Genomic DNA, 22858 nt, shown 5'->3' with positions numbered 1-22858 from the left:
GCGAGGTGGAGTCACAGCAGATTGACATGTTTGAAACAACATGGTGCAAGGAATATGCTTTCAGGGTCATATTTCGAGAGGAACTTATTACTGCTTGGCTTGTGTTCGTCATGGCAGTGGTACCTGATGAAGGATTTTTTTCTAAAAAGTCTAGGAACATGTCAAAAGAGCCTTTTGTCTGGGGATCGATTAGAATGGCGACAGGCACCAAGGCATCAACACACACAATTAAAGCCCTGCCGCAATTGTCGAGAGGATCGTCGTCAAGCATTTAGACGAAGACGCGAGGAAAGGAGGAGAGACGGAGGATTTTAATGTGTATGAACCGCTTCCCCGCCGGAGATGGCAACACTATCTTTCGGCGATCAGATCAAAATTGGCAATTAGTAAATACAATAGCAAATGGCCGTTGCCAACTCCAGGCAAAGAGGTTTAGTGGCGCTTCGAGCATGGCTTTTGTCACACGCATATGAATGGAATCCTACGACTAGAAGCAGCGAGTCCAAATCCAGACTCTTAGAGCGCATATATATTCAAGGAAACAATAAGCATGATAGTATAATGAAATTGATGTTCCTAAGCATACGTACGGCAAATATGCTGTACGAGAACAAGGGGCGTGATAGTTTGCTTCTTGATTTAGCAAAAGAGCCTCACAAATCGTTGAAGAGAATCTTACTGTTAGAAGCCTTCGCGGCACAGCCTCCTGGCCGCGTCCTTTTCGGATCCCTAGCACAATCACATGCACGAAAAGCCTCCCACGTGGTGACCAGTCGTAGTCGACTACTTTCTTCCGCGTACATATGCGATGCCAATATATCACAATACACATTCGCGACATCTCATTGTGCTTTGATGCTATCAGCTTGTAAGAGACGCTGGCAACTCTCGACCACGAAGCACGCACCGTGTCGGCTCAGCTTGTTCCCCTTTCGGCAGACAGATTAGCATATTTCCACAAAACCATACAAGGACTTGACATCGGCTGTTGTACGTTGGAATCCGAGCTTGAAGATGCACTGCCATGTTATTGCACAAACCTCTCTTAGCCGCCATCGACCGAGCGTGACGGTCTGTACATACAAATGGTCTGATTCGATGCCTGAGTGGGGTGGGGAGGGTTTCGAGGCGGTATTGCAGACAACATTTTACGCCAGTACGATTCCGTGGTCAATCATCGTTCAAGTTGAGCCTCGCAGATATACCCCGTGGCCTGATTGTCGTGAAGGAAGACACATTCAGAATCTATGGCGAAATACCTGACACGACGGTACCAAACCATGAGCACTAGGAAGATATCGTCGCTTACTGCTCCGCCGTCTTGGAGCTTCATCCAACAGTTTGTCCCTGGAAGTAGATCCAAGGCGCCGGCTCAGCAATATTAGGAAGAAGAGCGTGGTAATTCAACCGCGGTGCCCTTTTCCATCTCTTCCGAGGAACCCCAACTAGTTGTCTAATTCACGTCTTGTTCGGAGCCAAAGGCCGAGAGTGCCTGTGACCTTTAAGGTGAATCATTCCCTGCATTCCATATCTAGCTTGTCACAGAATGCAAGTTAAGTGGAGTTTCAATCAACAAGTAGAACACACCGCAAGTTTGTTCCCCGCAGAGGTTAAAGGCGCTTGCGTCACGACTCCATGATACAGAAGCGTTCGAGAATATTCCTTCTAAAGAATTATTCGGCTTTCTGCCTTCAAACAGATGTTCCTCAGGAAAAATCAAGTGAATTCGGAGCTCGGACGACACAATCAAGCATTCATCGGAGACCGCCCAGGGAGCACCAGGATTTCTGCCCGCTGCTTGAAGAGGTATTCTGTGTTGCGAGCAAAATTTGTTCAGAAGACAAGAAATGGCAAAAACTTCAGCCAAAAGGAGCCTCCTCTAGTGAGCGCTTCGGTCGCGGCCTCATGAGCGACGATCAATACCTTGATATCGTTCGAGAGCATGTCGAGAAGTTGTTCAGCACCACTCGAGACTGGGACGGCCGCTCTCTACGATGAATCAAACCTCTGTACAAAACCTCTTCAAGTTGTGCCCGAGATTCCAGGCCCTGTATTTATCAGAAACCATTCGGAACCAGCATGACTCTCCAGAACCCAGAATAGGGGCCGGCCAATCATGCAGACTGGACCTGAACTCCCATCTTTCTCCTCGTCACATCGCTATCTGACCAGACTTGTCCATCACTGTGCTTTGTAGCTTTGATGTTCCCCAAGCACTGTCTGAGGGCTTGTCTCTCCATCGCGACGCAGACTTTCTTGCTGCGTTCCAGTAAAGCTTGCCATCGTCTCCTGAATCCAGATTCAGAGACTTCGCTTCACATTTCTGGAACCTTCAACAGGCCAAGCTCGAACTTCGCCCGCGGATTATATCCTCAAGGCTCAATCTCCGTGTATACATTGTGCTTCCAGTCTATATTCAGAAAGAATACGGACATACCAGCAGCTGTCTTCAGCCATCACTATGCCCAGCATCTCAATCTCCAACATCCAGATACTCGGCTCCAAACACAGATTTCCGCCATCAATTATTGCCCCTTTGGCATCACCACAATCGCTAACATCATCTGCTTTTTTTTTGGAAAGCATAACTCCGCTTAGTCCCTATTGCCTCTCACCGTCTCTTTATCGTGCACACGAGGTCATAAGCCTAATGATGACCATCTCCCCAACTCACCTGAAACTCACCAATGGCAACTTTCTGCAACCTTCAGCTGAGTTCTAGCCATACTTGCAAGGCCAATGCAGGAAGTAGCGAGGGGAAGAGTCGGAATCCGTGATTTGCGATGCTGGGCTGTGCTTCGAAAGTTGCAGGAAGAAAATTCGTGGAACATATGAACGGATTTCTACGATTCAAAATTGATGAAAGAGGTTCAGGGTGATGATCTACATGCGCAGGGTCATTGTTGGAATGATCCTTGGACGTAAGATTTCCCTTATTGTTGGCTAACGTGATCATTAGTTTGACGTCATACTTCGCAATTTCGCATACCAGAACGGTGTAATTGCCAGACTCGAAATCGATATCCACTCTTCTCTCGTGAAGAAATGGGAAGGTGGCTGACGACTTTTGAGGGCATTTTCAATCAGATCCTTCCATAGTCTCAGGCTCGCTTACGACAAGGGGCTTTGAAACACCCCTGGTGTCTAAACGAACGTTGTTACCGACGTTGGAACGAAGTACAACAACTTATTCATGATTTGATAAGTTGTACAAGTGGACGATTTTCCTTCATGCGATGGTTTCGCCGCAAAGTTCCCCGCTTATTGCTTACTGGAATATGCCAAGTCATTTACCCGGACTTTTTGTTTCGGATTCATAACGTTGCCCTTGAGGCTGTGAATGCAGTCATTTTCGGGGTCCTGGAAGATCTTTCTGGGCACACTTCTGATTGGAAGGCGATTGTCATCCAACATTGTAAAACTCCGATTTCGACGGACGAATTGTTATGTGCCTTCTCAGTGCCTACCTACCAAGTAAGGGAAGTTTCTGCCATTGGCTTGCTTCTGGTCTTACTTGCATATACTCTGACTTCTATAGTACTTTGAGATCCAATTCAGTCTCTATTTTCAACTATACCCCACCAGTGGTCTTACAATTGGCTTCAGACCATGATCCTCGCTGTCAACACGTAGAAACCGATGAGCTTCAGGACTTGTTTGATTTTTTAAGATCAGTTTCTCGCATTCGGAAGTCAACAAGTTCTCATTGACGTGGCCCTTTGTTACCATGGTACGCTTTGTGGAGGTCCTCTCCTTCACAATCGCCCCCCTGGAGATTTAGGGGACGCCTAGTCTGTATGCAACAGTTCGTGATATCGAGTCCGGTGAGATAGTCTCTCAAGCTGATTGAAACTATTACTCCAAGGGTGCGAAGAGTGATGCTATGGACTTGAGCTTCATGTAGGAGAATGAGGAAGGCAAGGAGTATGCTACCCATGTTTTGGGGATATTCAAGACAAAAGGTTTACGGTACGTTTTTTCGCTTACCGTGGACTCTCATATAGTCGAAAGACTCTGAATAATCATCAGAAGTTTGTATTGGAAGGACATGACTAATTCGTCTTTGTAGCGGCGTTGCAATATTGTCTCTCAAATACGGAATTCTATTCAACATAGACAAGGGTGGCTATTGTCTTTAGCATTGGGTTCAGGAACGGATTGTCATGTTGTATTTGGGGGTCCAAAAAACGAGAGCATTATCGGATGGTCGAAGGATGAAAGAATTATCCCTCTTTTTGCCAAAAAATTGAAACTTGCTCCCATATGACTTTCCATCGTTTACATGATTCAAAGAACTCTCGTGACCGGAACCTCTGAAGTTACCCCCAGGATTCTCCCTGCTTAATCGTACTCCAGTGATGTCAAGTGGATATCGGCTTGACCGCCTCTTCTATTATAGAACACCAATCAATTGAATTCAAAATCAATTCGTCCGAATTCGCCCGTTCGGCGTTTACGCTTATTCTCCTGTCTTGAACCTGGTGGAGATCTTGCTGTGCTGCTCAAATGCTGGTCACTGCTTCAATTGTGACGATGATCCTGCCTTTTTCTCATGGTATCACCCAGCCAGACTGACACCGCTTATTGTGTAAGCTGCCGCTTATGCTTTGCCGCTTTTCGGCAAGTCTTCAAATTCGACCGCAATTTACTTCTTCGTGATGATTCCAAAGGCACACGCTGATCTGCGTGACGAAGCAAGTGCTATTTCACGTAATGCTTGAAAGTTATGGAAAGGATCTGTTGTAAATTTGTAGGTAGAGATAATTACAAGCGTTGGCTGCCAATTCTGGCACATTTAGGTGCAACATTCATTTACATGGCGAAAGTAAGGCAGAAGTTATATCCCTGTGAGACTTATAGTTATAATTTTACGAATCTTCGGTCAAGCCCGCCAATTTTAGAGAGTTAGAGAAGTCCAGTAGCATGAAGCATGCACATTCGGCTACGACCTAGCTATAGATGCAGGCTGCACGTGTGGAGAGGGTCAAAGATATACTATGGAAGATGCCAAAGTCGCATGGATCTCACTGACCTACTAACGACGTCGTACAGTTCAACATTGCAAAAGGATTCTACAAGGAAGGATTTGAAATCAACACAGCATTTGAGGTTGGAGAGCTGGCATGTCATTCGTTCTACAAGCATATGTTGGGCTCTCCCCTGTCCAAGCAACAAGTATATAAGAAGTGATCTTTCCACCCGTGAAGTAGACACTTCTTCATCATCTCAAGACACCTTCTATATCATCACAAACACAACTGCCTCATTCACTACCGGAATCAACGCCAGTCCACATCATCAACATGCTTTTCTCCACTGTCAAAGTCGCCATCATGATGGCCCTCGCTTCTGTCGCTGCAGCACAATGTACGTGTGAATCTCCATGTTCAGTTGTGATCTCTTAAATGATCGTTCTAGAGTGGTGAAACATCCTGAAAATGGAAACTATCCACTTACAACATCCTGAAGCAGCTCTCAGCTCTCAGCTCTCAAGCCCTCTCACCCCCTTTCCTGATTTTAACCATGCTAATATATGGAAGGCGGCGCTGGAGCTCCATGTCAATCAAATGCTGATTGCTGCGACAACACCATGTGTCTCACAGGCGGGTCTGAGTTCTGCCTCGAACAACCTTGCGTTTGCGGTTAAGGCTCAAACGCTCAATGCATATGGTATGATTTTCTCTTTTGGTGACACGTCCGCCCTTAGAATATCCTTCTTTGGGCTGTCACAAAAACCTCATATTTGAAGCACAGCACTAATTTGTCTTGGCAGCCCCTTGTAACCCAGTCTGCCGAGAAGTGAAGTTTATTCAACATAGACAAAGGGGGGATGCTTGGTATTTGGGTTGGCAGTCGGCTTGCATGCTGCATTCTAGGTCTAAAAGGTGGTAGATTGAACGGTTGAAGATTGAATTAAATTTACGCTCCTTTTGCATTTCAAAAACAGACATCAGGTCTATCCCATCTCTCCACTCTTTCTCAACAGATACGTTTCGTAATAATTCATGTGCGCTCGAGGAGGTTTTTACATTATGAATACGCCAACGCTACCGAAGACTTTCTCCTCAACCTCAACAACCAATTTTGTGCAGCTCACTCCCTCAAGCAATATTTCCAACCCAGCATTGATCGTCCCTAAGCCCTTTCCCACACCCCTCGGCGCAAGACTCGGCGTGATAAGTCCTGCAGCAAGGCTGTCTCTGAGCCACATCCCAATTCAATACCGGAACTGTTTTAGCCTCTTCCCTTCCTCTGTCTACGGCTGTACGAAGATAGCTTCTACCCCGATCACTACTTCCGCGCCTGGGAGTATAGAAGATACTGAGCCAATCTTTGCCTTCTTCTTCTCCCCGTGTCCATCACCCCCAAGAAAAGCTTTGAGCACAGCCTGACACGGAGCGAGCTCTCCCATAGCAAGGAAGCATTGCCGGATGACAACGCCGTCTCCCATGGCCGCCGAAACTATGGCGTCCACCACTTGGAGGTCTCTGTAATCGAAGACACGATCTGCGCCCAACGAGGCCACATACTTCGCATTCGCTAACCCAGCGGTCGCGTACACAGCGGCGAAGGAAGAATCCTTGTCACAGCATGCTGCCAGGGAACAAAGCACCGTTCTTGGAAGACTTCCATAATCCTGGTCCCCGAATTTCCAGAAGCCAACCGAGTAAGCTGCGACTCGAGTAATACCTGGTTGAAAGAAGAGGCCAGTGCCGTCGTCGGTCGTACCGGTAGGTACATCATCGCCGACTTCGAGGACCAAGTCTGAGATGTCGAAGCCTAAGATAGCAGGGTAGGAAGGCACAAAGAATCCTTGGCTACGCATGATATGGTCTTCTGGACTCAGGGCCACTAATTTAACGGCGATGAGAAGCTTGCTTGGGCCAGCTTTGGGGGTGGGACGACTCTGGAGCTCGAAAGGTTTGCCCTTGGCCACGAAGACGGCGGTGAGGTGCGTAGGAACTTTAGACATCCTTGTGTAAGTCACGGACATCTTGATATAAATCTTGCGCAAAGGGGAGTGATCTTCAAGTTGAGTCGAGGTTTCTGATTCCGATGATTAAAGCGGTAAACCTTTCCTTCAGGATCGAGGCATAACTTCCATTTTATATCATTTCGAAATACCTCTCGATATGTTCTCAATTTCTCAAAATTGATTGCAGATGTTTGGAGACAAGTGGTTAGTTGTCAGCCAATCAGAGACTTCTGCACCCGAATAATAGCGCGCAAACTTAAACTCCTGGAAATTATGATTAGGGTATAAGAGCCTCTGACACCACACTGGGACATGGCTCATTCCTGCGGCTATTTCACGAAAGACACAACGGTACTCAAGCATTTCTTCCTGGAGGTCCCTTGGCTGATAGGTTGATTCAATCAGGATTGCGAACTTTCGAGTTCGGTTGCAAGAGGAGTTCTTGAAGGCGGTACATCCATGCCACCTCGGAAGAACCTTGTTACGAACATGCTGTTTGTATGTATATGTGAAGAGTTGAGAAGTCGGAAAGGCTCCCTGCGGGGAGCCTCGTGATCACCGAGGTGGTACATATGCAGGTGCAAGGGTCGCAAGCCACATTGGGGCTGTGACCTTTGAACAAACCTCGACGTCGAGAAACATGTCTTCCTCACTCTCTACAACACTCTCTCAGTATGCAACCTAACAACTGTTCTCGATGAACAAGAAGAAATGTTCTGACACCCATGTACTCCACTTATGTCACACGCATCTCATCCAAGGAACCAGTATCGAGTGCTGCACAACCCAGCCTCGTCCTACAACCAGCAATGAGCTTCGGGTACTCCATCGGAGACGCCCTCTCGCTCCTCAATCTTGCCTTTCAAACCCTACAAAACACCCGCCGTGCCTGTGGAGAGCACGATGACTTGACCCGAGAGGTATCCAGTCTACATCGCGTACTTCATCGCCTGCACCTCGAACTATTGAACCCTCATTCTGTGCTCAACAGGGCTGACGATGATCGACATGCGGAACTCAACGAGCTTGGAGAAAGCTGTGAGCAGATTCTCAGACTTATGAACTCAATTGTGACCAAGTACAACGCTTTATGTGACGACAAGAAGAGTGGCAAAAAATTGTGGCAAAAAATCAGATTTAGGAATAGGGAGATGAAAGATTTGAGTGAAATCTGGCTGAAATTGGCTTCTCATACGAGTGCGTTATTGATGAGCGTTAATCTTGCGAGTTTGGGAAGTCAAGGAAGGGTGGAGAGGAAACTTGGTGGCATGAGTGGGGACTTGGAAGGTATCAGGGGATAGGTTGATTGGATCGCTGCGGAGATGGCGGCTAAGAATGGAAGAGGGGATGGATCCATTTGGACGAACGTTGATGGAGATGAGAAGATGTTCTGGAGAGAACTGAGAAGGGGTTTAGTAAAAGAGGGGTATAGGAGCTCGGTTTTGCAACGGCATAAGCATTTGATTCAGGATTATATCAAAGAGCTCGGAAGTCGAGGTATCTTTGACGAGGATGAGGACATGGGTTTCAGTCTGGGATTTGGTGATTATCGTTATCCATTACAGAATTACAACGAAGATCGAAGTTCTGGAGATACAATTGGTATCGCCACAAGAGATTATCGAGTACCACCACGGATGTCGGAAACCACAGCACGGAGACAAACACCGTCGGTAATATCAGAGCCGCGTATCTCTCAATTGCCTGAGAGATTCTCTAGGAGACCGGAGCAGACACCTTCAGTACTGTCAGAGCCCCGAGTGAGACATGAGGTTTCCATGCCAACATCTGCAGAACGACCTGGTGGACTTGGGGAGCGGGTCCCCATGCCAGAAGAATCGCGGTACTCAATATATCCAGGAATAATATCGAACCGCGGTACTGACAAGCCCTTTCGAAAAACAATGTCAAACTCTGATGATGATGCAGCCAACGAGTACGGCAATCCATACAAGTCAAACTCGCATGGATATCGTGCCATGCTTGACAGATATCCTGGAAGGAATCCGTGGGAGGACAATGACGAAGAAGACTTCGAGCCAGGTCCGAGCAGGAGATACATCGATTACGCCGGTGAGATTGAAACTCGAACTTCCCCTTCATTTTGCTTCGACCAAGGCAGAAGCGCCATCTCTCGACCAATACCAAAAGCAGACCGGATGGAAATTGATCGTCAAGAAAGAAGAGAGACAGCACATTCATCGATCAGCCGGAAAGGCCCCAATTTTAGATATCATACAAAATTCGGGAAACGACAAGGATGGACTTGGAGCAGTGAAAGTGAGGAGGCTGTGAGTGAACATGACGGGTCTAATTCCTGCGTATCAAGTGAAAGTGAGGAGGCTATGAGTGAAGATGACGGGTCCAATTCCTGCGTATCAAGAGATTGGGAGTATTCTGACGATGATGACGTTGACGTGCAAGACAGAGACGGCTCTAGGATATTACTTTGGTACGTGAAACTTGAGGAAGTTGTAGATGAGGATTTTCTTCCCGGAGCTCATCCCAATGTAATCTCAGACCAGAGTCTCGATTTGACTGAAGACTCTCCGCCTCCGCCAACAACATCGTCGAATGTACTAGAGCCCGTTTTCACAAAAGTTGAGAAGACAAAGGACATGACAGATTCGGCTGAGAGCGAAGGGAAAGTCTTAACAGAAAGTACGGATGATTCCGATATCGAGGATGGCCGCAAAGATCAAGTTTTCAAGTTCACAGATGCACTGGGACGAAAGTTTGCTTTCCCACTCGATATGGTACAAAGCCACGAGGTAACCTATCTGCCCTTCTCTTTCATGCTCCCCTAACGCGCGCATAGGACCTTGTGAAGTTAATTAATGAAGCATTCAGCAAAGAGCTTTTAGGTTCCCGCGTTCCCCAAGGGTGCTATGACCTCCTGGTTGGAAAAGAAAACTCAATCCTTCGACATCGAAAGAACTTGTAGCACCTGGTTGCCATATTGAGATGAAACTCTGGCCTCTCGATGGTGCAGCATCAAAATGGAGAAACTGGTTCCTAAACAAATCGACGCGTCTTCCCATCCCCCCTGAAGATGCAAACCAACCCAAGAAGGAAGGTGAATTCCACGTGTTTCTCAAATGGTACGGCTACAGAAGCCCTTATCTGGTGAATCCTAAAACAACCTGTCGGGAGCTCAAGATTATTGCTAACAAGAGGTCATGGGTCAATTTTCCTGACTTCATGTACATATTCAACCACGAAGACCGAAAGCCTGTACCTGATGAAGCAGTTTTGTTTGAGCGAGGTGTGAGAGAAGGGAGTGTGCTCGAGGTGTTGTATCCAATCTGGAGGGACAAGCCCAAAATTGATGAAAATTTAATCATGGCTACTATCAAGAGCCAGATTTCACCATGGAGGCTTGGATAAAATTGATATTCCTAAGCATACGTACGGCAAAACAAACTAAGGACGAAAAACGGGGTTATGTTGTAAATTTCACCTATATCAACTAAAGTATGATTGTAACACGTGTGCTAAAGGCTGAATGTATCTAATCATGTTGATGAGTTAATAAAATGGAGCCGAGTATGGAGAACGAATTGGTGGTTTGGGTGATGGACTATGGCGATTCCCATCTTTTTGCTTCTCATGTCTTGTAAGTCATCCAAGAATTTTTTCCATTTTCTTGGGAGGAATCTGCACTTTTTACATCGAGGACCGCCAATCGGCACGTTCATCTTTTGTGGCGTGGTATATTTATACGATGATGGGAAGATATATTTGTACAGGACAAGCAATTTACAAGAAACAAATAACATGCCTCGCATAATGTCAACTTTCTACACCGTCTGGCTCCCTTCATCTCAACCTCGAATCACCCCTTCAATCCCGTCCCGAAACAGACACATAGCATACCACCTGTGAAATGCCACTGTCCACTTTGGAAACGGCGCCCTATTGAGACTAGGATTGCAACTCAAACTGCTGTACCAGACTGTCAATTCCTCCCCTTCTTTTTTTGTAGGATGATACTGGATTTCGAAACGATGCAGGCCAGAGAAATTCTTCTGATCAGCACCGAATGCAACGTCCACGTAGCTAATGACGGGATCACCGAATCCGATATCAATGTAGCTTGGTACTTCTCGAGTCGCAAGAGAAGATGCCGAGCTAGGTGATCCTGGCGGAAAAAAAACACGAGTGTCTAAAACCATAAAATTCCCACCGAACAGAATTGTGCCCTTTGGTGGTAGCTTGGTTTTCGAAAAGCCGCCAAGAGTATCAATGGGATGTCCCGATGATGGCATTTCTAGCATACATCAATATATATCTCAAATTCGATTCGTAAAAACGCAATGCTGACCTGTATATTTCGCCTCAATAAACTTCTTTCCCATCCTTCTCAGCGCCGCCAACAACCCCCGCTCGGGCGTGAAACTCCACCCTCCAAAAAAGCCCACAAGAAACCTTGCTAAGATCTCTTCATCCGATACCATTGCATCTCCATCTCTCAAATGACTTCTTGAAATTTCTGATCTCAAAAGATTTATAGAGCGAGAATCAGTCAGCTGTATGTGATTCCTAGGGTTTACGATTCCGAGAGATTTGGGTGATGGACCGGAAGCAAATGAATGTGAGAGTTCCTCAGTTACTGATATCTTTCGCTCCTTGGGAAGAGGTAGGGGACGATTGTAGAGGTAAGTTGCTATGAGGATGCCTGCCGCTGGGATAGTGAGGGCGATGGGGAGGGAGGCTCGGAAGTCAGGCATTACTAAGGATGAATATACTGATGTATATGAGCGGTAGTAATGTAAGAGTTGCTAGGCAAAGGGAGTGTTGAGGGTATTTTATTGTGTGTATTTGGGGAGAGCTGAGTCATGAGGTTGGTGGACGCGGCAGACTCCGGGTTGGGCTGCGGAATTCCGCTTCTGCCCGAGCAGGCCGGTGTAATTATACCGCTCTTACTTGAACTTGCATTTGTTCTCAGAAGGAATACAAAGGGATGACTAGGAACATATGCCACTTTCACTCTGGACTCACAGCGTCCTGTTCACTGTTCTGAGAATAATAATATGTTGGCCTGAAAAATGTAGTGCGGGGTAATTAGCGGGGTAATAAATTCAGGGGTTCTGACCTGACTTGGCTCGGTATTTAAGTTCACCTACAAGATTCTGTCTTTTTTTCATTGTTGGCGCAGCTCAACATAGTTGGATCTGTGAATTTCATCAATAGTTTCCAAAATTGTAGGATTTGCTACTTCATGCCTAGGTAGCATATGCGGGGAAAGGTCAAGCTTTATGGATCGTCACCGGCACTGACCTAGCGCCGCAGTAGCTCAAGCAAGTATCAACGACTATCTAACGGATCGGAACTAGAGAATCAATAGCCAGGACATTCCGGCGACTATGACGACGCAACGTCCTAGGTCCACGTATATTTTGTATCGATACCCCTGGGTCTGGAAGTGTTAATATTTGTTTGGATCTCCACTCGCAGTACCGCACACACTCCTTCGAGTCATCACAAACCCTGACAGCCATGCAGTACCTCAAAACCCTCATTATTCCACTCGGACTGGCAGCTTCTACTCTCGCAAAACCATTTCCAATCTCCTCTGACGGGTACTCTGCGTCGGTAAAGAAGAATGTCACTGAACAAATTGCCATCTGGCAGTCGGCCATCGACACAGTCAACAATTTCGTTGACACTGTCCTAATATTCGCCAACGACTCCACGGAAGTCAGCAAAATGGCTGTCGTAGCATTTGCCGCAGCCCAAGAGGAAAGCTCATCCAACACCATCCTCTCGGACGAAGTTCAAATCGATGCATCAGGTGAAGCTGCTTCGAAGGCTTTAGTGCCAGGATTTAACATCATTGGACCGGCGATCAATGATACAATTTACCAGCCTCAAAATGTGAAGAAGAATGTAGATACTGTCAATGAGGAGAGGTGAGTTTTATGGAATCGTTGTGTTTGTGTGCTTTAGTAGATTGATTTGATGTACAGATGTGCTCCGCCGAGAGGGAAGGGTGCTATATCGTTGGAGGGCGATGTCCAGCAAGCCGCTGCTTCCGCTGTTGGTATCATTGTTCCTCCGCCGCAAACACCCGTTGCTTGCTATCTCCCTGCGGCAACTGGTTGGTAGAGGTGCAGGCTAGGTTTGCTAATGAACAACGAATAGCTTAATTCTTGAATAAGAATTGAATGGAATTGAATTGAGGGCATATGAATATCAAGTACTGTAGATAATTCATGAAAGATTATGAGATCAGGTTCCATCACTGTCTGACCACCCAACTCTCTTCAAGTGAAGACCGGTAATCCATGCATTCATAGCCACACGTCAACCGTAAATGCTGCGTAGAACTTCCATTCCCACATCTTCAACTTCTCTCACCACAAGACCCTCCGAACAACTTTGAAGAACTCCAATACTTTCAGATTTGAAGACACCCCCAAAACCTTCTGAACAGCAAATTTCGAATACTTAGTAACACCAAACAATTGAACCACGTAGGAACTTAGATCCCAATTTCCTCATCCAAGGTACAGAACCTACTCCTACACCCACCACGGCCGTTGCCCCAGTTACTCCTCACTCTGTCTCTCTTTCCAAATCTACCTTACCTTCTCTCCACTCCACTTTCTCATTTCTCCTCTCCTTAGAATGACAATCATGACAGATCAATTTCGAAAAAGCCGCTGACACTAATTGAAAGCGTGGAAGCCAGCAACGATGTCCCGATCTATGTCAAGAGCATGAGTATCGGAGCTAAGGAAGACGTTGAGGGTGGAGGCGGAGAGGGGGAGGAGAAGCAGCGAGGTGAGATGGGAGATGCGGGGTAGAGGCATCAGCGAAGGCTGCGATTTGCGAGGCGGGAGTATGTGAAAGAGAGCGCGTGAGGTATAGCGCAAATTGAAAATATTCAAGGGACTACGAATTGGCCCAAAAGCTCCATAATCTTGAATGTTCAAGTCTTTGCAGCAGGGAGGTGGGCTGTGGCGTTTGCGGTAGGACTTTGTAGATCGAGATCGAAGTTAACGAACGAGGGCCGGGATGGTCCGTTCCTCGTTTTCCTTTTTTCGTTGAACCTTCGAAAGAAGGTGGTTGTCGAATTGGGTCTCGGTCATTATGAGATCGGATAGGATCGAAGTTGTTGTAAAGTATTGAGTTTGAAAAGCTTCCGAGATTGAATTAGCTGAAGAAGATAAGAGGCTGAAATGAATCATTTTGGAAGAAATTAATTCTTGAATAGAAGCGGAAGAATGGAACAGAAAGAGTGAGCACTACTTTGATAAGGTCAAGAATAGCGATTCTCAAAGGACGATGCTGACTTACCCTAGCATTCAGGTGGCCACAGGGTTTGCCGCGCCCGTTCAGCCAACCAAATGACGGTAGTGGCATGTTCACAAACTTAAGCGAGTGACATGCCAGCCCCCTGAGGATTTTCCTTTCTCTTTCTCCATGAATTTCTGAAGTGGTGTCATACACAGCGTCAAAGGCTGACCAAAGCCATATTGATTATAAAGATTGAAGGCAGAGGCTTCTTTATCTCTTACTTCAATCACTGATTCTACTTCCCTTCGAGCACGTTTCGGTGAACCACAATCTCCTCGTCTTGGTCTAGACTTTCACAAATATTATTTCATGCTGTGTCAGTCCTACATCCAGTGTCCCAGAACAGTGAATCAATCATTCTTACTCATTCTCTTGGAACCTTTCTCATCTGCGACTTTGTCTGAGCTAATACTCTTCTGAACCTCAAAGCAAAACCCGCATACCATTTCACAGAACAATGACGGCAACAGAAGCCAGCCTTCCCGGAGATAATGTCCCACAGTCTTGGTAGGAAGCCTTTCCGGCACCGAAAATGGCTGCATTCATGGTCACCCGTAGTGCCTTGCTTTCTTGGATGCGCAAGGGAAAAGTCGCAGGAAAAGATTGTGTTCTTGTTGACGTCCGTAGAACAGACTTCGAGGTAAGATCACCCATGCTTGTGCATCCAGCAATGGAAAGTTGATACCTATCTTGCTAGGGAGGGACCATTCATGGATCGATCAATTTACCTGCTCAATCTCTGCATCCAACAATTCCTTCTCTCTACACTCTCTTCTCTGCTGCCGGAATCACCACAGTCATTTGGTATTGTGGTCAGTCAACCTTCCACTCTTGCTCTTCTATTTCACACTCTAAAGATCAGTAGGAAATTCACGCGGTCGTGGCCCCCGAAGTGTTGCATGGTTTGCAGATTACATTCAGGACCAAAAGGACACTACAAAGGACGTAGAGATGATGGACGGCTATAATGCTGATGCATGGGGGTTTGACTCAGACTGAACATACGCAAGAACCATTACTTCCCGTGGATGATTTGACACTAAGTCTTGCGCTTATTGGACTCGAATTTCAGCAGGCTCTATGTGAATGGCCAAGTCATTGATGTGTTTCTTTCTTTCTCAACAGTTAGGATAATTCCTTTTCTCTAAGCTTGTAGGTTAACATCTTGAGAATGGAGGAGGGGATAGGTCATTACTATTGTTGGATTGAACACGTTGGATGCGACTCTCTTTGAATCTAGTGCAAGTCTGTTCTATATATAGAGCTCGAAACATAAATTAAGAGACTGGATATGTTTATTGCATAAAGGCCAATCAATTACAATAATCTAAGCACTGAGATAAGATGAAAGCTGCTCGTATACCTACCTAGACACCCAGGTAACTCTTTCGGTCTCCACTACCACGTGACCGTTGTAGATACCTGTGATTGACATAAGTAATCCAGAGGAACAGAAAAACGTAAAAGATCAGCTTAAGAGATGGTCTGATATCTTTGTCTTTTTACAGGAGCACTTGGACAATTCACATATTCGCCAAATGTGTCTGTCACATGATGACTTCGGAGCGGAAATACCTTTGTCGCACGCTAACTTTCCTTAAAGTTGAGCCAAATTCTTCTTGTCCCGGCCTTTCATCATCATCATCATCACCACCATGCATTGATTCCAGCTGCAATATGAGACGGAGAACGCAACGAGCACTCATCCAACTCGTGTTCTTTGGCAGTGTTTTATTCCTTGTCATCTTCCTCACTCGTTCGGGATCGAGTTCGAAGACCTTTGCATGGACCAAAATCCGCTACAGAACCACCGCTGCCACGCTGCCGGAAGCTCGCGGTATCTGTGCAGGACTTGCGAAAAGCTCAAGACCAGCACTTGTCGTGTCACGGGTGACGGCTGACGATTCGAAATGGCTAGAAAAATTGGGCAAGAAGTATCATCAATGCGTCTACACTGCGGATGCGCCGGCCGACCTAAAGTCGACGAATTTGCAGGTACCTGCAAATCGCGGTCATGAGGCTATGGCATATCTGACTTTTCTGATCGACAATTATGACCATATTCCAGCAGCGGGTGCCGTCTTCGTCCATGGGTCACGATGGGCTTGGCATAATGATGCGCCGGACTACGACAATGCGGCTCTATTGGCTCAGCTCAATATAACAGCCGCGCTTGAGATCTCCGGGTACCATAATCTTCGATGTGATTGGAGTATTAGTACCTGTCCTGCGTCGACCAAAGCGCAAGGAAGCATCGAGATGACGATGCAGGCGGTCCTGGTCCCATATGATGAGCGTGCGGTTTCTGATGCCATGCTGCCACGTGCTCTCGCAAATATCTTTGGTGGAAATGAGCCAGCTCTGGCCAAACCTGGAAGAGGCGATGCTGTTCGCTCGCAATGTTGTGCGCAATTTGTTGTCGCGCGCGAGAGTATATGGCAACATTCTCGTGACGAGTATGTCGCATTGAGGCAATGGCTGCTTGATGGCACCAGTACTGGTCAGCAGGTCCAAAGAACTCCTGCTGCACCACCAGATGATCGGATCGCAGGCCGAATCCTCTCTTACGTGTGGCACATCCTATACATCAAGCAGGATGCCGCGGATGCCCAGAATCCGGCTTCAGCTGGTCTTGGCCTTGAAAGACTTAATGCTTTGGCATGTCCTTCGGCTCAGGAATGTTATTGTCGTTTGTACGGACGCTGCAATCTTGACGGATGCCAGGCTGGAAAGTGCTCTGGACAGTATCGTCTACCGAAGGATTTGAAATTACCAGCAGACTGGGCGACAACACATTCGTGATGCTGGCCGGAATCTTACCCTTCTAGCTTTTCGGCCGTGAAGTTGTCCGCTTTTCCCCCGGGAGACTAGGCAGAACAAGTACGTGCCTGACAACTGTTACTACTTGGTCCATACCTAGGTGTCTCATATAAACTGGTGGAGGCGTCAGACTTACAATGTCTGTCCCTCACAACATGCTTGAACATATATGTAATGTGTATTTTATGTTTTGGGATCTATTTTGGCGTATGATTGGGTATCAGGAAGGATTTTCAGATAGAAGAGATCATGCACTACAATCTCGAGAATAAAGCTCAGTTCAAGCAAACGAAGCATTTTGAATTCCCTGTGATCAGGCATTGTTAAACGAGGAATATAACAATCCGGTGCAAGACCCTCAAATATGCAGCTCTTAAGAAACTTTGATTACTGCAAGTCCTCCTTTGGAGCTTCGAGAGGGGGGACTCAAGGCGCAGATTTTGTAATCATTCGCAAACAGCACTATTGATAAATCATGAAGTTGTGTTTCTAAGACTTCATGAATGTTCTCCATTGCTTTGAGACATGTACGAAAGAGTCGTACACATTCACTATAAGGAATAAACCCTCTTTTTCATCACTCAAACATCCTACGACCTAGCCAGAAGTAAGTCCATAGCGCTTCTTGATGATATCGGCAGCCTATCAAGGGGTTAGCTCAAACCTTCTCATGAACGCAGAAGGAGGCTGCACGAGCTCACCTTCTCAGCCTCAGCATAAACAGTCGCAGACGGAGCACCAGACAAGATTATCGGCCAAATACTATTATCCACAATACTCAAACTCTCCAGTCCGTGAACCTGCAGGACATCATTGACAACCCCACCGAGTGCCAACGGCACCATCGGCAGCGTACAACAAGCATGGCCATTCGTCGGGACGATCGTAGCTCTGAACGCCGCCTTCAACGCCTCGTCGCTTGTCACATTCGCTCCTGGTACCACTTCAGTTGGTCCGAGAACTTGCATCGAAGGTTGTTGCATGATCTCGCGGTTCTTGAGGAACAGGGCAAGCATGAGATCGAGATCTGTCGGGTCTTTCACTGCGCCGAAATCCACGACGGGGTTCGTGAGTGGGTCAGTAGAGCCGATAGTTACAGAGCCGCGGGATAATGGCTTGATCATGTAGAGAGTGGTCGTAGAGCCTGTGTTCCAACTTATGCTTCCTATGGGTGTTTTGTAGCCTGCGAATCTGGCGAGGAGATTCTCTCGTTGGACAATGTAACCTGCGAGCACGGTTGGATCGGTGCCGTTGGGAAGGATTGAAGCAGGATTTATTGATTGAGCTGATGCCAGGACCGATTCCCAATCTGAAGTGGCGTTTCGGAGAGGTAGTGTTACGAAATCGTTTCCGGTTGTTAGAATTAGTGTGAATGGTCCTCGTCTTGTTGTATCATATACGACTCGTTGTTCTGCGATGTAAGTGGCGTTGTCCACCATGTCGTCCGCATTGGGAAAGAGATTCGCCGAAACTATTAGGCGTGAGTCATCCGCGGTGTAATTGAGGGATGGACTTGTGTGTTTATTATGTGAGCTTCATTTAGGGGCTTGACTTACAATTGTACGTGATAGCGTAATCAAGATGATCCTGAAAGTTGGTGCCAACGCCGGGAAGATCATGCACTAAAGAGATGTTGAATTGATCCAGTGTTTTCTTCGGGCCAACACCTGAAAGTATGAGGATCTGAGGAGAGTGCACAGCGCCAGCAGCAAGAATCACTTCCTTCGTAGCAGTGACATTCGTTACAACTCCCGAGGTTCTGTTGATGTATTGTACACCAACTGCTTTCTTTCCCTCGAATAATAACTTGCCAGCGGCAGTTTCAGGCATCAGATGATAGTTAGGGCGAGTAGCGATTACTCGATCATAGTGTGCGATACGAGCGTAGGACCTTGTTTCGGTATCAGGGTTCAATGCTCGTAGGAGCCAGAATAGCCCATTGCTTTCTCCGCTGTCAGGATCCTCAAGCTCAGGAATACCAAGCGAGAGTGAAGCGTCCCAGAAGTTTTCTGTAGAATGTCAGATGAAGCTCCGACCTGAAAGGACATAATACGTACGGCCACCAGGATAGTCAAATGGCGAATAACTAGCATGAACAGGACCTAGGGTGCCGTGGAAAGAAGGCTCGAATGTGATGTTACGCTCCTTTGCAAAAGTCGGGTCTGGCGCAGTGAAATTTTCGCTCTGGAAAAGGTCAAACCGGAGCACAGGGAATGATGGGGACTGATACTGACTTTTTTAAAATATGGGAGGAGATCCGACGAGCCCCACCCAGGATTGCCAAACGACGCAACAGAATCATAATCTTCAGATGTACAACGTATAAAGAACACTCCAGGAAGTTAGTACTTGCTTTGATAAAAGAATTAAAAACCGAATCCTCGAGAATGGGATGAAACTTGCCCCGGAGCCCAAACATGGCATATGTAAAAGAAAGCGAAGGGAAGGGACAAAGAAAGGGCATGGTTACTAGCATTGACGGTGGATCCTCCTCCTACAACAGATCCAACGGGAATGAATTCGGGCTCGTTCGTCAGGCCTGGCTGGGGTACGCTGAACAGATCTTGCTTCAGGTATGGAAATGGATTGTAGGCTCCTGGAATAAGGACAGAATCCTCGCCTTTGTCAAATGGACCATACTCAATGACCAAGACAGTTACTACAGATTCTATCAGACAAAGTTACCAGAAAGCGGGCGTTGGTACCATTGGGATCTTCGGTCAAACGATCAGCAACAGTCAAACCTCCAATTCCTCCTCCAATAATCACGAAATCGTAGGTAGTGTTCGAAACTATGCTTGATCGCACTACTCGCGCATATTTTCCTGGCGAAGATGCCTCAATAACAGCGAAGAACAAGAGAAACAGAACGTTGAGTATCAACTTCGTTGCCATTGTGAATCGAATAAAAGCGATAGCTACAGTATGCTCGCAAGGACTACGAGGATATATTTCCATACCCAGATCAATTCAAGCCACAAGTAAGCACTATGCCAGAGCCAGAATTCCCACAATATTCAATACTGCAGGCACCAACAGGGATTTCACCCGTCACCGTGGTCCCTTCGAAGCTGTTGCAGATATTGGAACGACTGCCCCAACCTTCCCCACAAATCAGCATTCTTCTTTGTGTCACAGACACAGGGACGGGCCGCAGCGAAGTGCTCAGGTAAAACTTGCTCCAAGAGAACTTCTGATCTTCTGATGGCTTCATCAAATTCGCCTTTCAGCTGGATTGGAACGAATGCGAATGGGCAAGGATATTTGGGCACCTGCAGGCTGCTCATCAAAAGATTGGTAACGAGTCAAAGTCCATATTGACGTGATAATGCAGGCAGAGACCACTCTAGACTGATGAAAACCCGGGAAAGGACGCTTTCCTAGGCCACGAGGAGGAAGAATCTCCGAAGGTGCACTCGCGACTGGGAGATTTTGTGGTTCATGAAAGAGGGAGCACGAAGTTAATGAGGAACTGGAAGCTACGGACCATGAACCCCGCCGACCGGCCCCCAAATTCTAAACTTCACGACAAACCGAACTTCACATCAATCTACTACAACCACTAATTACAACCACGCAATAATTTAATGTGCGTACAAACTTCAATGGATATTTACCGGGTAGGCGGGTATAATTCTATTTGTCTGACGAGTATCTAACTAACCGTCTTTCCCTGCACCACAGATACCCAAAAGAACCACAGCGCGATCACCATTCCTAGACTATCGAGCCCGATCGCAAAGTACCAAGCATTGCGATAGCTTCCAAGCGAGTTTCCTCCTCCTTCGTTCGTCTGCCGAATAATCGTTCCAGCTATACCAAGGGATAAAGATATGGAGTAATTGACCACGGTGTTGACGAGGGAGGCAGCAATACCTTGATGCTCTCGAGGCATGCCGTTGCTTAGGATGATGGTACCTGCGGGAAAGCTCATGTCCATACCCCATAGCATTATCACCACTGAAACGAACGTTTGCGCCCAATACGTTTGTGAGACTAGAGTTGTGGCAATGAGGATCTGCCCAGTGAGGAAACATGCCATGGCTGCTACCATGATATAGCGACCTTCATCTTAGACAGGAAGAAACCGACTGCCAGAGAGGCAATGAGACCGCTGATAGCGACGGGACTCTGTTGTGCTGCAGAGGACAAGACGCTGTGATGCCGCAGATTCTCCACAAGCTGCCAGAGATAGTACACCCAGATTCCGAATGAGGCCCAACCGCATGCAAGTATCGAAAGGGCAAACATGGCTTCCTTAGAGAGCATTTTGATGGGCACCAGGGGATACTCGGCGATGTGGACTTCGACGTACACGAAAGCTCCAAAGAAGAGTATACCCACAATGAGAAGGATGAAGGTATATGGAACTGTCCATCCAACTACACCAGCCTGATTCCAAGCGAAATTGAACAAGACCAGGCCGGTAACGCCCGTTATTGTTCCTGCAAAGTCGAAGGTTGGTGTTTTGCCGTCGTTCTTCGCTTCATGCTCGTCGGGAGGAAGAATCATCGAACTCGTTGCGGTGTATAGGAACAGGACAGTTCCACATTGTCCAGTATGTCCAAGGCCGCCAGACCAGTTCCGAGAATATCGCTGCGAAGACTCCGCCCAGGACAGAACCTCCTACAATTTATCAGCATATACTGAGAAAGAGGTATAAGTAACGCGAACCTGGTGCTGATGCTCCAAAGCACGCGAACACATAGTTCTTCTTCTTTCCTTCGAAACTTCTACCAGCAATCGCAAGTGCGTTTGGCACCATCAGGGCTGGTCCAATTCCTTGTAAGCCGCGACATACAGAAAATCGACTGGTTCCGGAGTACACGGAAAACCCAGCGATCACAGACCAAATTCCATACCAAATCGTGCCAACAAGGAAGATCTTTTTATGGCCATACATGTCTCCTAGCCGATCTGTTCTTCCTTGTCAAAACGGATTCTATAGATTCAGTGCTATAATTCTCTTACCGGATGGTAGAATGAACGTCCCTACAGTCAGACTGAATGCTGCCAGATACCAGCTGAGCTCGCCATCGTTTGTTACGCTGAAGCTGTCTCCAACAATGTACAACGGTGCTAAGGTAGAGAAGTCAGTATGAATCAAGTCCATCAGGTGTCCATCAGCTCACTGAATCCTTGACCCAGACCTGCCAGCGCCAGAATCTGAGCCATGCATATGGTAATGATGAAGCAAGCATCATGGATTCCGGACATCTTTTTTTACCAGCAGTCTTTTCGACTACCAGATCCGACCCGGATTCATGGCGATCCACTGCAGTGTGCTCCGAGTCAACATCTTGACCATCTCTATTCTTTGGCTCTTCCCTACCTTTTTCCAATCTTGCAACAAAACTGAAAGGTGATATTTGTATCCTTATCATGGTAGATAGACCTCGATTTCTTCTTTCGGAGCACATCACATCAGACCGAGGATCTTTGACCAAGGATCGAAACCGATCCGGACGGAGCTAGCTAAGCTTGAGGGAAGTCATCGTACTAAGCTCATTTAATGGGCTTTGCGAGATGTTGCTCACTTTACCTCGCCAAACATGGTTCCTGGCTTCTCGTTTGCCATTACTTGTCATCCACACCAAATTTACTGCAAGACTACGACATGAAGACTTGTATTGGTACATCCCATTCTACAGCCTCTCTGATGCTGTCAAACGCGCATGGATCGTATATCTTTCTCCGCGATATTCCAATGTGGATCCATCCCAACTCAAGTGCCGTCGGCAGATCACCAACTCTCCGGAA

The 22858-nt window shown here is 46.8% G+C and overlaps 10 protein-coding genes across 10 annotated transcripts; 6 read left to right on the top strand and 4 right to left on the bottom strand.

The window, feature by feature from the left end:
* The first annotated feature begins 3094 nt into the window (after positions 1-3094).
* Positions 3095-3662, top strand: LY89DRAFT_507773 (uncharacterized protein). Its single transcript, XM_018208042.1, has one exon. It carries the CDS (start codon positions 3232-3234, stop codon positions 3544-3546), a length of 315 nt encoding a protein of 104 aa, XP_018073272.1. The 5' UTR covers positions 3095-3231; the 3' UTR covers positions 3547-3662.
* A 2434-nt stretch (positions 3663-6096) lies between these two features.
* LY89DRAFT_775143 (uncharacterized protein) lies at positions 6097-7119 on the bottom strand. The gene has a single exon (XM_018221986.1). It carries the CDS (start codon positions 6992-6994, stop codon positions 6257-6259), a length of 738 nt encoding a protein of 245 aa, XP_018073271.1. The 5' UTR covers positions 6995-7119; the 3' UTR covers positions 6097-6256.
* A 666-nt stretch (positions 7120-7785) lies between these two features.
* On the top strand, positions 7786-8463 carry LY89DRAFT_553410 (uncharacterized protein; the record flags this gene model as incomplete). Its single annotated transcript, XM_018208334.1, has 2 exons — positions 7786-8068; positions 8321-8463. Coding segments are annotated over 2 exons (426 nt in total), but the record flags the coding sequence as incomplete, so codon positions are not given.
* Positions 8464-9679: 1216 nt separating this feature from the next.
* On the top strand, positions 9680-10598 carry LY89DRAFT_507703 (uncharacterized protein). The gene is made up of 2 exons (XM_018208041.1): positions 9680-9747; positions 9827-10598. The coding sequence occupies exon 2, from the start codon at positions 9941-9943 to the stop codon at positions 10361-10363; it is 423 nt and encodes a 140-aa protein (XP_018073269.1). The 5' UTR covers positions 9680-9747; positions 9827-9940; the 3' UTR covers positions 10364-10598.
* A 1-nt stretch (position 10599) lies between these two features.
* LY89DRAFT_507637 (uncharacterized protein) lies at positions 10600-11962 on the bottom strand. Its single transcript, XM_018208040.1, has 2 exons — positions 11301-11962; positions 10600-11246 (listed from the first exon to the last, which is right to left on the bottom strand). The coding sequence occupies exons 1-2, from the start codon at positions 11704-11706 to the stop codon at positions 10801-10803; spliced, it is 852 nt and encodes a 283-aa protein (XP_018073268.1). The 5' UTR covers positions 11707-11962; the 3' UTR covers positions 10600-10800.
* Positions 11963-12475: 513 nt separating this feature from the next.
* Positions 12476-13084, top strand: LY89DRAFT_732451 (uncharacterized protein; the record flags this gene model as incomplete). The annotated part of the gene is made up of 2 exons (XM_018219683.1): positions 12476-12888; positions 12946-13084. 2 exons carry the CDS (start codon positions 12476-12478, stop codon positions 13082-13084), a joined length of 552 nt encoding a protein of 183 aa, XP_018073267.1.
* A 1705-nt stretch (positions 13085-14789) lies between these two features.
* LY89DRAFT_582268 (uncharacterized protein) lies at positions 14790-15277 on the top strand (the record flags this gene model as incomplete). Its single annotated transcript, XM_018209155.1, has 3 exons — positions 14790-14918; positions 14976-15090; positions 15144-15277. Coding segments are annotated over 3 exons (378 nt in total), but the record flags the coding sequence as incomplete, so codon positions are not given.
* A 638-nt stretch (positions 15278-15915) lies between these two features.
* Positions 15916-17491, top strand: LY89DRAFT_614045 (uncharacterized protein). Its single transcript, XM_018210679.1, has one exon. It carries the CDS (start codon positions 15956-15958, stop codon positions 17078-17080), a length of 1125 nt encoding a protein of 374 aa, XP_018073265.1. The 5' UTR covers positions 15916-15955; the 3' UTR covers positions 17081-17491.
* A 115-nt stretch (positions 17492-17606) lies between these two features.
* Positions 17607-19993, bottom strand: LY89DRAFT_780886 (choline dehydrogenase-like protein; the record flags this gene model as incomplete). Its single annotated transcript, XM_018222429.1, has 7 exons — positions 17607-17740; positions 17800-18569; positions 18655-19107; positions 19156-19282; positions 19333-19430; positions 19569-19757; positions 19804-19993. 7 exons carry the CDS (start codon positions 19991-19993, stop codon positions 17696-17698), a joined length of 1872 nt encoding a protein of 623 aa, XP_018073264.1. The 3' UTR covers positions 17607-17695.
* A 760-nt stretch (positions 19994-20753) lies between these two features.
* On the bottom strand, positions 20754-22676 carry LY89DRAFT_775126 (MFS general substrate transporter; the record flags this gene model as incomplete). The annotated part of the gene is made up of 7 exons (XM_018221985.1): positions 20754-21142; positions 21187-21614; positions 21649-21724; positions 21773-22015; positions 22070-22177; positions 22231-22315; positions 22641-22676. The coding sequence occupies 7 exons, from the start codon at positions 22674-22676 to the stop codon at positions 20754-20756; spliced, it is 1365 nt and encodes a 454-aa protein (XP_018073263.1).
* Positions 22677-22858: the final 182 nt, after the last annotated feature.

The sequence above is a fragment of the Mollisia scopiformis genome, assembly GCF_001500285.1.
Source record: "Mollisia scopiformis unplaced genomic scaffold LY89scaffold_9, whole genome shotgun sequence".
NCBI lineage: Eukaryota > Fungi > Ascomycota > Leotiomycetes > Helotiales > Mollisiaceae > Mollisia > Mollisia scopiformis.
The sequence above is the reverse complement of the archived record's forward strand: the minus strand, read 5'-3'. Positions and strand labels throughout refer to the sequence as shown.

What these genes read in the sequence shown, in the direction of transcription:
- LY89DRAFT_507773 (XM_018208042.1), top strand. Translation starts at nt 3,232, where the DNA reads ATGCGATGGTTTCGCCGCAAAGTTCCCCGCTTATTGCTTACTGGAATA.
- LY89DRAFT_775143 (XM_018221986.1), bottom strand. Translation starts at nt 6,994, where the DNA reads ATGTCCGTGACTTACACAAGGATGTCTAAAGTTCCTACGCACCTCACC.
- LY89DRAFT_507703 (XM_018208041.1), top strand. Translation starts at nt 9,941, where the DNA reads ATGAAACTCTGGCCTCTCGATGGTGCAGCATCAAAATGGAGAAACTGG.
- LY89DRAFT_507637 (XM_018208040.1), bottom strand. Translation starts at nt 11,706, where the DNA reads ATGCCTGACTTCCGAGCCTCCCTCCCCATCGCCCTCACTATCCCAGCG. An exon ending in TATTGAGGCGAAATATACAG is followed by an intron (nt 11,247 to 11,300) that starts GTCAGCATTGCG and finishes GATGTATGCTAG; the next exon opens with AAATGCCATCATCGGGACAT.
- LY89DRAFT_614045 (XM_018210679.1), top strand. Translation starts at nt 15,956, where the DNA reads ATGAGACGGAGAACGCAACGAGCACTCATCCAACTCGTGTTCTTTGGC.